At 43.9% G+C, this 16920-nt stretch overlaps 1 protein-coding gene across 4 annotated transcripts in view; it reads right to left on the bottom strand.

The window, feature by feature from the left end:
- The window catches only part of LOC124782465 (protein-tyrosine sulfotransferase-like), an 878071-nt gene that overhangs the window by 59965 nt on the left and 801186 nt on the right, over positions 1 to 16920 (bottom strand). For all 4 annotated transcript variants that reach the window (XM_047253943.1, XM_047253942.1, XM_047253944.1 and 1 more), the window contains 2 exons: positions 11143 to 11251; positions 5559 to 5753 (listed from right to left, as the gene is read on the bottom strand). In XM_047253943.1, coding sequence (XP_047109899.1) covers positions 5559 to 5753; positions 11143 to 11251 — 304 coding nt within the window. The remainder of the gene's footprint in view (positions 1 to 5558; positions 5754 to 11142; positions 11252 to 16920) is intronic.

Genomic DNA, 16920 nt, shown 5'->3' with positions numbered 1-16920 from the left:
GAAAAGTTAGTTTGCTGGTCTTCACACAAAATTTATTTTTCAACGCACTTTATCAAGGACACGCTTCAAATGACTCAACAGAAGTCAAGAATTATTCCCAATAATACTTGTACCTACAATCAGTATTTACTATGATCAGTTCTGATGCAAAAATTTCAAACACAGTTTTATATGGATTGTACCGCAGACGACATTTTTCATCATAGGATAGGTCCAATGACTTCTACGTATGGTCGTTCGTCATGTTACGCGGATTAAAATTTTTATGACATCGACGCTGCTGTTCGCTACAGACTGACTGAACAATCAAGTTAGTCGAGCAGTAATAATAGCGGCACTCTAACGCGTGAAATTGTGATTGGATTAGAACGAGCCAATCGTTTGGTGCGTGGAAGATTATTGTGCAAGACTCGAAAATGAAAATAGAGAAACTTGTGTGGCTATACGGTTAATACAGATTTATACCTCTGGTATTACAAAGACTCGAACCGATGTGGGCTCTATTGTACCACAGTTGATGAAGAGCGAAGAATCGAAAGAAATACGGTGCCTTTTTTAACGAAACTCTCGTACAGTCAAAAACACTCAAAGTCACTGGGTCCATTAGCATACGTGTTAGTATTTCCTGCTGGAGATATTGGCTGCCATGCTAATTTGTTCCCTAACGCACAAAATACGTCCACTGCGAGAGGGATCAGAAATAATATTACTGTGTCCCAATATGCATGCTGTCGCCATGCAATTAGAGCATAGTGTTCAGGTAAGGAGGAAGAACATGCATGCGAATCAACTCCAGATAGTTATATAAAAAACTTTTACATGCGTTACTTTATAAACAAAGCTGGTCGAATTTCGACCACTGGTGATATAGTCATAATACTTCCGTGTGGGTGAACGGCCCGGTGCAGCTCTTTCCGCTGGACGTCACCGCATCTACTTTCGTTTTCTTAACCTACCCCAGAGATCTTACCGGGGAAATGGCGCCTGCAGTTTAACGTGGAATGCGAACCACCGGTCGCTCCTGGCGAATATTCACGTCATACATAGGTGAAGGCCAAGTTAAATGCAAACTGAAACATTCCGTGGTGAGAGCGGAAATATATACCACGACTATTCCATTTCCAGACCCAAGCTTTGCCACTGTATTATCTGGCCCGATTGTGTAACAGAAGAAATTAGGCATCTACAGTAGTTAACATAGCTAGGGCCAGTAAAAGCTCGAAATCTTTGTGACGAATTTTTTTTACAAATGTTCTTCGCGCACTTGTCGCGATAGTTCACTACGAATATGAGAGCTTTAGACAATCGTGGTTATTGTCGAAGACTCAAGAGTTTCATAGAGATTTTTACTCCCATCAAAATTACTCTGCGATAGATTAATGAGACGGGGGTAGGGGGGGACAGGTGGGGGGGGGGGGGAGGGCAGTGTTGCCGGTGTGCAGCGCGTCATGCTAGACAAGGCTCTGCATGTAACTATACAACTGTCAACTCAGCGAGCACTTGAGGTTCGAGGAAGAATTACATTGACTGAAGGCTGGCCCCCGCCACTCGACTCGCTGAAAAGACAGTCACAAAGTAACCTTAATGACAGCGTAACGCGACGAGTGCGCCTAGAACAGTTTATACATGGCGGTCAGAAACAGTCCGAAAATCTTTTAAGGGTGTTACTTTTAAGAAAAAAATTGGATATGGTGCGCCGTTCCCCAGTAGTTAAACAGCGTTCACGTTACCCAATTAGGCAATTGCGCGTGCAAATTGAACCGGACCGCCAGAGGAGGTGTCGCCAAACATGCGAACAAGAGAGGATACAAAAACTGAACATGTGACAGTAGTACGGATAGAACCCGAGACAAAGGCTCACCAGTCTCGTCTACGCTATGGGCAACTGACAGTTATCGTACATGGCGAGCCGCTTATTTGCTTGCTCAACGCCTTGATTGGCTACCTTCAATAGTAATTAACTCGGAAACAACGAAACGTACCGAAGTTTTTCTTAACAATTATCTCTCAGCACAACCTACCCTGCAATACACTTTCAGTCTTTTCAGACTATTTCTAACCATTCTGTGTAAGTAGACCGAATTTAAAATTCAATATTTCCATTTCACAACTCTTTTATTCAAAGATGTCTCGTTTCCTGACTTTTATTATAACATAAAAACTTAAAATTTTAAATATGTGAGTGGCTGTGATCCAGCAACCGTACGCTGTTTAATTACAGGACGTATACACAGCCACTTCAGTTGCACAAAAAAAATTTTTTTCTCAATTGACCACGGTTCGATTGCACTAGGCGAATCTTCATCAGAATAAAAAGTTACACAGATTACATGTAATCCCACCATAGTGTAAAACGTGTGAGCAAAAGTGCTCCCGTCAAACAGAAACTTCATAGGAATAAAAACTAAAATGTAAATCATGTTACACCTTTACAGTTTTATTTTTATCTCTATGACATTTCTGTCTGACGAGAGCACTTTTGCTCAGACGTTTTAACACTATGCCGTCCGGCGACACCACAGTGGAGTCGTGCGCGAAATAGCGGTCAACGGCCGGCGACACCACAGTGATGTCGTCTGCATAGTATCGCAGAGTGGCCGGCGACAGCACTTTAGTATCTTTTGCACTCTGTTGGTGTTTTCTTTAGGATTACAATAAGTTACACACGACAGCAAGTTTTTTGTTTTTATAAGTACTTGTGCCCTTTCATCATGGCGGACGAAAGAGACAATGGAATTATTTACAATATCGTAGGATTCTATACTGGGAACGATCTATTTGAATATATTTGCAACGAAACCAACAAGTATTAGAGTGAAAATTGCAATCGAGGGAAACTGGATAAAAATTAAAAATTTGTGGACGTTACGGGACCCCAACTTAGAAAATGGTTTGGGCTCACTATCTTTATGGGAACTGTAAAAGATGCATGGATCGATGATTTTGGTCAACGAATCCGTTGACAGACACACAGATATTTCGCAAAACGATGTCCCGCAACACATTCAGACAAATATTATCATTTTTACATTTTCCCGACAGCAACAATAAACTGGATAATGGCGACCGGCTTGTCAAAGTGCAATTCGTAATTGGTTATTTTTCCAAAAAGTTTAAAGAAACGTTTGATCCAAGTCAAAAACATCTCAAATTGAAGGAATGATACCATGGCGTGGACGGTTAAATTTTAAAGTTTACAATCCGTCGAAAATTACGAAATACGGCATACTCATTCGGATACTGTGTGATTCGAGTATGGGATACATTTCCTCATTCAATATGTATTCCGGCGCTGGACAACCTTTAGCAAAAACAGTGATGGAGCTACTGACACCTTGTGATGGAAAGTGGCATCACTTCTGCATGGATGATTATTATAACAGTGTAGAACTTGCAGGGAAGTTAGTTGAAAAGAAAATTCGGGTTTGTGGAACGATACGGCAAAATAGAGGATTTCCGGAAAAATTAAAGCGCGCAAAAGTCAATGTGTTTGAAGCCTGTCATCAACGGAGAGGTGATAAACGACCGGCGACAAGCCAAGAAATCCGAATTAGCGCTGCCGGCGGCAAGCGAATAAATTTGTACGAGACCTGCGGACGGCGAAGTGTTAAACTATGGTGTAATTACATGTGTTCCATGAAACTTTTTATTCTGATGAAGACTGCCCTAGTGCATTCGAAACCGTGGTCAATTGAAAAAGTTTGGGCAAGCGAAGTGGTTGTATATACGTCCTGTAATTACAGAAAATAGAGAATGTGTCAGACATTTTAGGGCGATAGTCCTAGAATCATCATGTTTTCGCATCACAGAAATTGTAATACGATAAGTAGCAAAGACTGGACATTACAAAGAAACAATCCGATAAACCGCGAACAGAATTTCCGCATTGTAGACAAGTGTAATGTGTTGCGAATACATAGAAAGATAGATCCCTTATCATTTAGCTACAAAATAGCAGGTCAGCAACTGGAAGCAGTTAATTCCATAAATTATCTGGGAGTACGCATTAGGAGTGATTTAAAATGGAATGATCATATGAGATTAATCGTCGGTAAAGCAGATGCCAGACTGAGATTCATTGGAAGAATCCTAAGAAAATGCAATCCGAAAACAAAGGAAGTAGGATACAAAAAAAATGGTTCAAATGGCTCTGAGCACAATGGGACTTAACATCTATGGTCATCAGTCCCCTAGAACTAAGAATTACTTAAACCTAACTAACCTAAGGACATCACACAACACCCAGTCATCACGAGGCAGAGAAAATCCCTGACACCGCCGGGAATCGAACCCGGGAACCCGGGCGCGGGAAAGCGAGAACGCTACCGCACGACCACGAGCTGCGGACAAGTAGGATACAGTACGCTTGTTCGCCCACTGCTTGAATACTGCTCAGCAGTTTGGGATCCGTACCAGATAGGGCTGATAGAAGAGATAGAGAAGATCCAACGGAGAGCAGCGCGCTTCGTTACAGGATCATTTAGTAATCGCGAAAGCGTTACGGAGATGATAGATAAACTCCTGTGGAAGACTCTGCAGGAGAGACGCTCAGTAGCTCGGTACGGGCTTTTGTTGAAGTTTCGAGAACATACCTTCACCGAGGAGTCAAGCACTATATTGCTCCCTCCTACGTATATCTCGCGAAGAGACCACGAGGATAAAAGCAGAGAAATTAGAGCCCAGACAGAAGCATACCGACAATCCTTCTTTCCACGAACAATACGAGACTGGAATAGAAGGGAGAACCGATAGAGGTACTCAAGGTGCCCTCCGCCACACACCGTCAGGTGGCTTGTGGAGTATGGATGTAGATGTAGATTATGAACAAAGACTACGTTTCAACTCTTCCGAGACAGGGAAGCGTTCTAGCGGTGCTAAATACGTGAAAACTGGAGAAGATTTGTACGTTAAAAAAAAAAAAAAAAAAAAAAAAAAAAAAAAAAAAAGTATGAAATCTTATGGGACTTAACTGCTAAGGTCTTCAGTCCCTAAGCTTACACACTACTTAACCTAAATTATCCTAAGCACAAACACAGAGCCCGCATCTCGTGGTCGTGCGGTAGCGTTCTCGCTTCCCACGCCCGGGTTCCCGGGTTCGATTCCCGGCGGGGTCAGGGATTTTCTCTGCCTCGTGATGGCTGGGTGTTGTGTGATGTCCTTAGGTTAGTTAGGTTTAAGTAGTTCTAAGTTCTAGGGGACTGATGTCCTAAGATGTTAAGTCCCATAGTGCTCAGAGCCATTTGAACCATTTTTGACAAACACAGACACCCATGCCCGAGGAAGGACTCGAACCTCCGCCGGGACCAGCCGCACAGTCCATGACTGCAGCGCCCTTAGACCGCTCGGCTAATCCCGCGCGGCTGTACGTCACAGATCGCTGGTCGAACAAGCCGGCTCTGTTCTTACGTATGTGCAGCTACTCCTTTATGGGACTGCAATGAAATCACGAAGTGCCACTGCTGTTCTGAAGGAAGGCAGAAATAAGGAACGGCTACAGCAACAGAGCTGATGAGTGCAGGAAACGGCGCAGTGCGCAGCCCTCCGCGCGCGCGTCCTACCTTCCTGGAGATGATGGAGTGCACGGTGGCGCGGCCGTCGCGCAGCATGAAGATGAACTTGGCGTTGGGGAAGAGCTCCGACAGGTAGGCGGCCGACTTGAGCGTCAGCGGGTCCTTGTTGCAGAGCCGCGGCGCCGGGTCGCCGTGCCGGGCGATGATCTCCAGGCAGAACGCCGCGATCGCCGAGTCCAGCACCTGCCGACACGCACCAGCGTCGGGGACGGTATAAACAGCTGTAACAGTCACTCATTCAATTGGTCACAGTCGCAGGGCCTACCTAACGGCTTCCCGGGGCAGCAAAAATGTAAGTTTCAGTCACACTTTGAACTGTTATAGACAATTTATTTCCCGTTCTACAAGGTTAAACATTGTGAGAAAGTAATGTTATGTTTCTTCAACAGGTGGCAGCAGTGGCGACGAAGTAACTGCAACATGGCGGACGAGCGTTTGAGCTTTGAAGCGCGGAAGCAGATAATTAACTAGTACTGGAACTTTGAGAATGTAGCTGCAGTTCGAAGACAGTGGAGAAGTGAGTATGGTACAGAACCCGTTCTACAAGGTTAAACATCTGTGAGAAAGTAATGTTATGTTTCTTCAACAGGTGGCAGCAGTGGCGACGAAGTGACTGCAACATGGCGGACGTGCGTTTGAGCTTTGAAGCGCGGAAGCAGATAATTAACTAGTACTGGAACTTTGAGAATGTAGCTACAGTTCGAAGACAGTGGAGAAGTGAGTATGGTACAGAACCACCTTCAAAGTTAACAATTACACGTCAACGAGACAAATTCGAAATTAGTGGAACAGTGTGTGATGTGCATAAAGGTAGATCAGGACAACCTCGTACAGCTAGATACAAGTGATGATTCCACAACTGCGGTCTTGGAACTGTTTCAGCGTTCGCCTCAAAAATCTTCTAGGCAAGCGGCACGTGAGAGTAATGTTAAGTGCTAGTAGCGTGCTACGCGTTCTGAAGAAAGGCAAGTTTCGTGTGTACATTCCAAGGCTGGTGCAATAGCTAAGTGACGACGATCCAGATCGAAGGTTAGATTTTTGTGAGACGTGAACCGGGATTTATGGGTTGCATAATTTGGTCGCATGAAGCCCAATTCAAACTCAATGGAACTGCCAATAGACACAATTGCGTGTACCGGGCTGAAGATAATCCTCACATTACAGTTGAAAAGGTTGTGAATTTGCCTGGTGTAAATGTGTGGTGTGGTTTGTCTGCAAGGGGACTCATTGGGCCTTTCCGCTTTGAAGGTACTGTTACTAGAGAAACGTACCTAACAATGCTTGCTGACTCCATATTCCCTGCCATTCGTGTATTATACGGTAATGATGAGTTTTATTTCCAACAAGGTGGCGCCCTGCCGCACTTTCATAGGGACGTACGAACATACCTGGATCACAATGTGCCAGGCCAAAGGATAGGACGCAGGGGACCAATCGAGTTTCTTGCACGCTCTCCAGACCTCACGCCGCTGCATGAGGTGTACAAACGTAAACCACGTAACCTGGACACGTTTTGGAATGAGATTCAGGCGGTGTGCGCATAAATCTCACTGGACACTTAGGTACGATGTACGGAATCAGTGGTGACTCGTGCTCAGAAATGTATTGATGCTGAAGGCCACCAGTTTGAACATTAATCGCATTTGCAAAGTACATTTATTTTTCCAATTGAACTTTAAGCTTTCCATTTCCAGAAATTTAACATTGTAGAACGGGAAATAAATTTTCTAGGACGCTTCAAAGTGTGTATACATTTTTTTGACGCACCCTGTAGTTATTGACTGAGTTTAAAATTTTAAAATCTTCAAGATTTGGTATGCCGAACATCCGTAGCTGAGAGGCATAATTAGTTAATTAAAGATATCCCCTTCAACTGTAGTAACTGTTTATTCAAAAAAAGGAAGAAGGAAGGAAGACTGAGTTTAACATCCACCCCATCAGCATCGAGGTCCTTAAAGACGGAGTCCAGGCTCGGATTGCATCAAGATCGGGGATGGAAATCCGCCGGGCCCTTTCGAAGGGACAATCCAGACATTTGCCTGGAGCGATGTAAGGAAATCACGGAAAACGTAAATCTGGATGTCAAGAAGCGGGTTATTGTAGTTGCTAACGCATAACATACGGTCGGGTCAATCAGAGCAAGGGCTCCAAATCGCTGCATCTTGGCGTAAACTGTCCACCGTCGGGCAACCGCACGGTGTGAACGACAACCAGCTGGTCGTGGTTGGCCGATGGCGACAGTTTCCGCCAAGATGCAGTTATTTGGAGTCCTTGCTCTGACTGGGCAGACCGCATGCTGTGTGTTACCAAGTACAATAATTTTACGCACCTGAAGGTGGAATTTTAAAACACCGAAAGCGGTAGTGTTTTGAATAAATAATTACTACAACTGAAGCGGATCTCTTTAACTTCATCACTTAAAATGTTGCCTTAGTCTGGACATTAACAGGTAAAATCTTACTCCAAAGCTTTAATATAATAACACCAGTATATACTAAACTTTCGCTACTTCAGAGTGGCCCCATGAAAAACGAGAGATCGTAGGAGAATCAAACTTCGTGCAAACGTTTGTAAGGACATGCGGAAGAGAAATAACGAATAAATCTATTTCAATTTTCGCATGAGAAGGTACCATTTTTTATTGCGTAACGTGCTCACCACTCACCACCATCTGCATACTCAACAGCCTGGAAATTGGAAATTTGTGGTAAGATCTTATGGGACCCTAAGCTTACATACTACTTAATCTAACTTACGCTAAGGACAGCACACGCACCCATGCCCGAGGGCGGACTCGGACGTCCGACGGAGAGGGGATGGGGAGGGGGGGGGGGGGGGGTGCGAACCGTGACAGGACCCCCAAGAGTGGTCCACGGAACTTTCAGCTGTCGTGACAGTTCGTGCACTGCTTGAAGTTCGCAGATTGTGTCCAGCATTCTCAGATATGGCAACTGTAACTTCCTCAACAACTGGTGCTGTAACTTCTTCAACAAACTGTAGCGTAATTGGCCATTGGCCTCGCCCCGGACCAATATTCAAATCGCCAGTTAATTCGAACTTCACAATCATATTATTCAACACCAGTGCGAAAAGAGGTTCGCTCCGTATTCCTATAATACGGCGATGTTCGCGAAGAACAGCATTAAAACGGCTTTACGAGTGGAACCCCGCTCACTTCCTCCGTATCCACGTTGAGTGTCAGCAACTCTAATGCGTACTGATGGTTGCGTTTCAACCCAACGTCGCAGTATCAGAACCGCCACTTGACAGCAAGTGATGACGCTAATCTTGCAGAGCACAATCTGAACATCATTCCTGTAAAGTTGAGTACCCATACGGTAAATAGTTTTCCGTCTACAATGGCTCAAATAGCAGAAGTTTAATTATGAAAGAAATGATCTTAGGGCACTGATGGCCAGAAGTCCCCACAAAGGGAAGTTCGGCCGCCGAGTTGCAAGTCTTTTTCCGATGACGCTACATCATCGATGATGACCAAATGATGATGACAACACAAAATCCAGTCCCGGAGCGGTGAAAACTTCGAGTCGGCCAGGAATCGAACCCGGGCCCACTACATGGCTCTCAGACGCGCTGGCCACTCAGCTAAGGAGGAGGACAGTTTAATTATAAGCACCCTTTATGAAAGATAGAAACTGTCTATATGTCATCATCATCATCATTTTCTTCTTCTTCTTTGTCTGTTCCAGTTCACCGCGGTGTTGTCATCGTTGTATGTGCTGAAGCAATGTCACAGACAGCTGGTCACCGGATACCCCTCGTAACAACGTCGCTCCCCTGGGACAAAATCTGTGATATCCTTCTGCCTGCGTATAGAGTAAATCACATGTTCAAATGCGAGAACGTTTTCTAAATGTTTGAGTGGCGTGTGTTTGAGGTGGCAGATGGGTACCAACCTGGTGTTCACCTAGCTGGATGTGGGAAACCGCCTAAACACAACATCCAGGCTGGCAGGCTTACCAGCCCATGAATGACCTTGTGGGTGACAGCGGAAGTTCACTGAGGATATTTGCGGTTGATGCTGTAGTATATCGAGAGGTTGTAACAATGGAAAATTGTACTGAAATGCAGGAGGATCTGCAGCGTATTGACGCAAGGTGCACGGAATGGCAATTCAATCTCAATGTAGACAAGTGTAATGTGCTGCAAATACATAGAAAGATAGATCCCTTATCATTTAGCTACAAAATAGCAGGTCAGCAACTGGAAGCAGTTAATTCCATAAATTATCTGGGAGTACGCATTAGGAGTGATTTAAAATGGAATGATCATATAAGATTAATCGTCGGTAAAGCAGATGCCAGACTGAGATTCATTGGAAGAATCCTAAGGAAATGCAATCCGAAAACAAAGGAAGTAGGTTACAGTACGCTTGTTCGCCCACTGCTTGAATACTGCACAGCAGTGTGGGATCCGTACCAGATAGGGTTGATAGAAGAGACAGAGAAGATCCAACGGAAAGCAGCGCGCTTCGTTTCAGGATCATTTAGTAATCGCGAAAGCGTTACGGAGATGATAGATAAACTCCAGTGGAAGATTCTGCAGGAGAGACGCTCAGTAGCTCGGTACGTGCTTTTGTTGAAGTTTCGAGAACATACCTTCACCGAGGAGTCAAGCACTATATTGCTCCCTCCTACGTATATTTCGCGAAGAGACCATGAGGATAAAATCAGAGAGATTAGAGCCCACACAGAGGCATACCGACAATCCTTCTTTCCACGAACCATACGAGACTAGAACAGAAGGGAGAACCGATACAGGTACTCAAGGTACCCTCCGCCACACACCATCAGGTGGCTTGCGGAATATGGATGTAGATGTAGTTAGGATCCACGACAGGCTCGCCTCCCCGCATCCGAAAAGACGCGCGTTAACGCGCTCGGCTAACCAGAAGGGTCGAAGGCAGCGGAAGTCACGGCGCTCAGATTACACACACTATACTCATCTGGTATTTGAGAGACCGAGCATTTAGCAACTGTCAACAAACTTTATCCACATTTCAAACCTTACTGAAACTTTTCGTCACTGGAAAAAAATTACAGGCTCGACTTTTCCGCTATATTATCTGGTAACCAGACTCTTATGTAGTTTATGCAGAAGTACTGCGTCTATAGCACAATGGGCAGAAGGTTTTTACTACAATTTCAACTTCCGATAGAATAATAATATGAAGTGTACAATACTGCCCTCATCAAGAAAAGGGCTTCTGCCCCAACAAGCCATCAGCGTTACAGTCTACCGAAATAGTCATAGTATTAATGATCTTTTGAAAATAATTTAGTTTCGTGAACGAAACAGTGTTGAAGTCCTTTCTTTCTACGACTCAGAAAGTTACATGTTACCCCTCAGGTGGAGATTACCCCCATGTTGGAAACTAATGTCACAGTGATCATGACAATCAATTCGGAAAGCAACGAGTGTTTAAATCATTTAATACCAGTTGTGTGACGAACATGTGCACGAACTTTGCTGAATATTGGACTCGCACTTATAGGTGTAACACTTTCCACTGTCGCCTGGGTACGCAGTGCTGGGTACCGGGTGCTCGCTTTACCTCTTTAGAGAGTCCGGCTTCCTCCAGCCTGACGCTCTCCTTCTGCGACTTGAGCCAGTGGGAGCGCATCTGCAGGATGCGGGGGATCACGCGTGTCTCCTGGCCGCACCTGCAACACACACACATACCGTCACTCAATATAAACCAATGTGGGCTCGCAGTATCAGATTCTCGTTACGGACTTTCCACACCACTGCAATGAAAGACATCGTAGCACGTCAGGAGGCTAGTTCCTGCAAGTGCCTCACAGGAATACTGACAATAAATAGCTCAAAAAAAGTTTTGTCCCATCCTCAGGACTTGCACTGCTTCTATGATTACGATCAGGAATTCTGTATCAATACTCGTTTGACCATCGTAAATCGCTACTTACAGCCAGCTGTGTAATGGAGATAAATATATGTAACTACAGTTCAGTGGGGGCGTATGGTATCTACACTCACTAGAGAGCCTATATAGAGGGAGAGAGTGGCTAATGGTGACAGCGTCGCTGTTTGGCTAAGAGCCAAGGACGCCATGTTTTACCAAACTAACGCTGACGTGGTACGAGTATAAATAGATACTGTGTGTGATTCTGTACCATTGGTTCTCTTCAACGCTTCGAACGCCAATTCCATTGTACTATTATGTACCGGTTGTAATACGGTAATATTGAAGGACTTTTGCATGTTCTCTGTCGGTTATATTTACTTAAATTACCTTACAGTCACTCTGTTAATCGGATCTATGACGATACTTTTACAACTTCACAGCAATTTTAGAGGCAAAATTTTTTATTTATAGTGGTTTACTGAGCGTCACTGATAACATGAATTACAAAATCATCAAGGACAGTCAAGAGGAATGCCTGGTTGCTCCGCTGTTGGATGCAAAAACCGAAGTGTAGACGGATATATGATGCCCGTTTTCCCAACAAATGAAGAAACTATCAGAAAGCTCGTTTGGTTTCTTTGTGTATCGAACAATCAATTTCTTTCTATATGCTTACAATGCCTACAAAACGAAATTAAAAAACTACAGAATAACCTTTTTATTGATACATCCCCTCCATAAAAATAAAAATATCTGAACACTACAGTTCTACAGACGTTGCCTTGTAGCACAGGGCTAAAATTTTAATTTTGTAATCCGAAGGTCGTGAGTTCGAATCCTGCTCAATCAAGGTTTTTTTAAACGTTATTTTCTAGACTTTTAATGGTTCTAGAGTGACAATTCATGCTACACGATGTGTTTTAACATGTATACGGAACCTTAAGTCTACGTACTTCCGACTGGCGACTCGCACTTGGCTCTGTAGTCTTGGCTACTCACAGTCCTGTAAATTATAATTATCGTGTGGATATTCAGTTACCTATTTTGAATTACTTTCAGCTGTTCCAGAAGACTACCTAAGTATTGATATTTTTCCGATTTTCTGTGGTATAGAGTTCCTAAAAGCGTGTACAGAATGATATGTTTTGCCAGGATAAGAAAATGTTATAAGATCGACACACACTTAAAATGCATTATGTGGGGACGGAATGAGACAAGAGTTTACCAATTTCAGCGATGAATACCCACACGGAAAAATCTGACATAGCATCATGTACTCTGAGATACATTAAATGAAACGTCTTTTTCCTCATCAATGAGTTGTCAATGTTTATATAGCATCATAAAATACAGCTGTTGAAATTCGGCGGACATACACACTGTTTCACGATACTTCCATTTGCTCATATATTTATTAGGCCTATATAAACATAGACGAATGGCATTTGTTTTAATTATGTACCAAGTATTAAACAAGAAGATCTGCTTTGGTCTCATGCTTCATACACATGCCTTATTTTACTCGTGGAGTGGCCAGCTTTCTGCTTGCATCGCTAGCCAATTGCACATCCCGCGCGCAATCTGGTAAAAACATGGCGGCTACGGGTCGATTGGCCACTCTCTCTCTACATAGGCGCTCTAACACACACGAACAACTCTTTGTGTACACTACTGCTCAGTCTGACAATATACCTTGAAGGGTCATTTCAAGCTTATAATACGTCAATTTAAGAACAAAAAGTATTGTTAGCATGGGAAGTCGCCCGTCGAATTGGCGTTGAGGTATGTAGGTCACTTGTGGCCTGAAACACCAACTGATGATCGCGAGCTAGAAAATTATGACTCACAAGTACCATATGATAACGGAGATCTCAAAGCCAACTTCCGGTGCTCAGATTCAGATGATTTCAAGCGACATTCTCCCTGTATCCTCTGTCGGAATTTCCACTGTTTATTCGACAGGACTCAAGGAGGAAGCAACAGATCTGGGTGCTGCCTTTCTGGAGACAATTGTGAGGGCTGTGTTGAGTCGGAGTATGCAACCGTCCCCACACAATCCATTTGGCCAGTAGCAGTCTACTGGGACAACAACACAACCCCCCCCCCCTCCCTCCTACCACCGAGCACAGTCGTGCGCGGAGGAGGTGGTCAAGGGACCACGTCGCAAACAACCTGGATCAATGGCATCAAATTCGACCCACTGTAGCATGCTGGATTTCTTTGATCATCGCAGAAGCGTGTGGAGGCCGGCTACCAACGCAACGCTCACGATTTCAGTCCCCATGGGTTTAGCCATGCCTGGGGCCAGCGCCATACAGCAATACCGGTTACCTCTCACTGATATCGAAAGTAATTTGAGGGCTGCGCAGTAACAGGAGGGGATCCTCTGACATATTGTGTACTGCGATGGTTTGTTCATTCAAGACCAAAATGCGTAAGTATACACCGTCTACCTTGTAAACACTCGATTCAGCACGCTTGGGATCAGTTGAAACTTGTACAGCTCTCTCACAGGAATCCTCTTCAAAGAGTGAAGTCGTATAGTCGAAGAGCGGAAAAGAACTCCGCGACAAATGCTCGACAAACATGTTACTGAATGTTAGCCAGCAGTAGGTTTTCATTTCACAAGTATGCAAAGACGTGCCCTTTCGACGATACTGCCTTTATTTTGGTTATAAGCTAAAAGCTATTCTTATACTGATGCTAATGACATCTGCATGTACTGGGCGTTTCAGGAGTAACATAAATATTTTAGGAATGGTAGAGTACCGACCAATTCGAATAAAACATTCCGTATAACATGTACCCAATTGTTATGAGTTACAGAGATACAGCTTGTTACTGGGATAAATTTTCATTTCATGTGCTTGTACTCCAGTTGGTATGAGTTCATTTATCAACTGCCACTTTTGTCCTTAAGTTCAAGGTTGGAAGTTACGCTTGAGTTTACATAATTTACTTTTCCAACTAAGACTACGATTTGTCGGCCAGTTATAGTGTATCGTTTAAGCTTCCCATACATATTTTCAATTGTTTAGCATGCCGGTATGGTATCTGCGTACGGGTTTTGTAATGGAAATGTTGCTGTTACCCTTAGAGAATAAAACACATGATTTCCTGACTGTATACTATCAGATTAAAGAATGTCTACTCGTGTTACCACTAAAGCACGTGCGACTGGTGCGGCGGCCAGCAGCCATACATGTGACCGTGTAAATCAGAGTCGGCCGCGGCGTGCTTAACTCCATGAGCGCAATGTGTGTGCCGGTCGCTTGGAGGCCAGGGCCGCGCTTGTCATTCGGTTTGCTCGGTCCTTTTCGGAAGTACCCGGAACAGCGCCACGTTTCACCTAGCATTGCGGTGCGGTATTTTTCAGTCGCCACAACTCTCTTCAGTTCGGCAGAATCGTACTGTCCGCGCTGTTTACCTTCGCTCTCTTCATGCTATGAAGGATGATCACAGATCCAGTGGCTGTTTACATAAAAAGAGGCAGTCTAGCGACCTATCATTACAACCCATTAAAATGAACGGGAGTGAGCAAAGAGAGGGATGCGAATTCTCAATACACATAAATAACGGGTACTGCATATCTGCTATGAAATGACATTACAGTACCACGCAGAAAGATTTTAAAGGTTTAGTTGACAATGGAAGAGCGAAAAATTAAAAGGATCGACAGACGGGATTCACTGTTCTCAACATCACGGAGCACTTTGTGCTAAATTTGCAGCCATGGAGCACGTGAAGAAACTGCTGGTACGAATAGTAAAATGTCTGAAGTCGCACCAATTATTCCATTGTCACTTGTATGGAACTGAAGAATGAATATGGAGAGTTCATATATTATTGCAAAGTATGTTGTTGAGAAACGTGAAATATAAAACCAAGTCACATGCAGTGACGCGTTTGCCGTTTTGCTTCCTTCCCCCTCCTCACACTCAGTGTGGCTTGGTGGTGGGGGAAATCTGTAGCGAGGCTGAGCACTTTGGCACTCAGGTCCGGGCACGGCCCCTGAGCCAAAATCTTGGCCACCACTGGTGTAAATGAAAAGAGAGTGGATGAAGTAAAGTACATCGCTCAGTTTAAAGAACATAATCATTCAACAAGTACACACAGAATTTCTACACATCATGGTGTTTCACATACAACAATATGGCGGTTATTTTATACACACTGCCCCTATCATCATCATATATAAGAAATTCAACTTCTTCGAGAAGGAGATGAATGTAGATGACTGAAATTTTGTCGTTGGCTGATTTCAAATCGCCGAGTCATCCCGTTAATACTATTCGCTGATTAAGATACTTTCACTCATAACGAAATCAACAACAGTCGTATCTCACATCGGTGGTACCAAAAAACCCACATGCCTTGGCGAGGACATGCCTTCAAGAGCACTTCCCTATAAATGTGTGAGGTGTTATGATGAATGGTCAGTTGACTGGGTCACATCGTCTTACAAGGCCACGTTACATTTTCCTGAAAACGAGCTTTCAGCGTTACAATAAGAGGTTCGTTTGGCTACAAGGATGTGTATATTCTTAGAGTGTGATGGGTCCCCTGCACATTCTAGTCGTCAGGTGACACACCATCTTAAACGTGACAACCCTCAGAAGATGGATAAGCAGAAGTGGTCACGGCCCTTGGCTACAAAGGTTTCTGGATGGCCCGCGCGGTCTGGGGCAGCTTGTCACGGTCCGCACGACTGCCCCCGTCGGAGGTTCGAGTCCTCCATCGGGCATGGGTGTGTGTGTTGTTCATAGCGTAAGTTAGTTTAAATTAGATCAAATAGTGTGTAGGCTTAGGGACCCATGACCTCAGCAGTTTGGTCCCATAAGACCTTACCACAAATTTCCAACATTCTGAATTGTACCCCCTCTGGTCCTTGCTACGGGGGACGGTTGGAAGGCGAAGTTACACAAGAAACCAATTAATCGTTAAGACTATGTAAAGTACTGTCCTCAAAGAAAAAGAGCTAGATGAACAAAGACCTAGATGTGTTGCAATCAAGAAAATTCTAAATTGCACTGAAGTTGGAAGTGCAATTTATGAAAATCAACTTCGAACTTAATTATGTGCCTTTGATTAACACCTACACTGCTGGTTATTAAGCAAGCAGTTTTGTCTTCTAGTTTACAGCTATTTTGCCTGGTGTATTTTACTACTAACTGCCATCTTCCGTAAGGTACCACTTGTTATTTTGCTTTCAAATAAGTAAATTACTGTCCAGCAATTTATTAAACACAGCTATTTGCGCTAATATTCCTGTCTTGCTTGCAAGAAATGTTTCAGTTTGGTCCTTCTTTAATTATAGATTGTGCCTTCTTAATGTAATCTCCAAACAAGTAAGAATAGAAAGAACAACCTCTATGATCTTAGATGAATCAGAAGCATGTCCAGGAAAGACGTACTTCACAGTAATGCGCTCCGTTTCACCTTGTCCAAACTTCGAATATACACTTC

The sequence above is a fragment of the Schistocerca piceifrons genome, chromosome 1, assembly GCF_021461385.2.
Source record: "Schistocerca piceifrons isolate TAMUIC-IGC-003096 chromosome 1, iqSchPice1.1, whole genome shotgun sequence".
NCBI classification, from domain to species: Eukaryota; Metazoa; Arthropoda; class Insecta; order Orthoptera; family Acrididae; genus Schistocerca; species Schistocerca piceifrons.
Note: the sequence above shows the minus strand (reverse complement) of the source record. Positions and strands in the feature narration are given on the sequence as shown.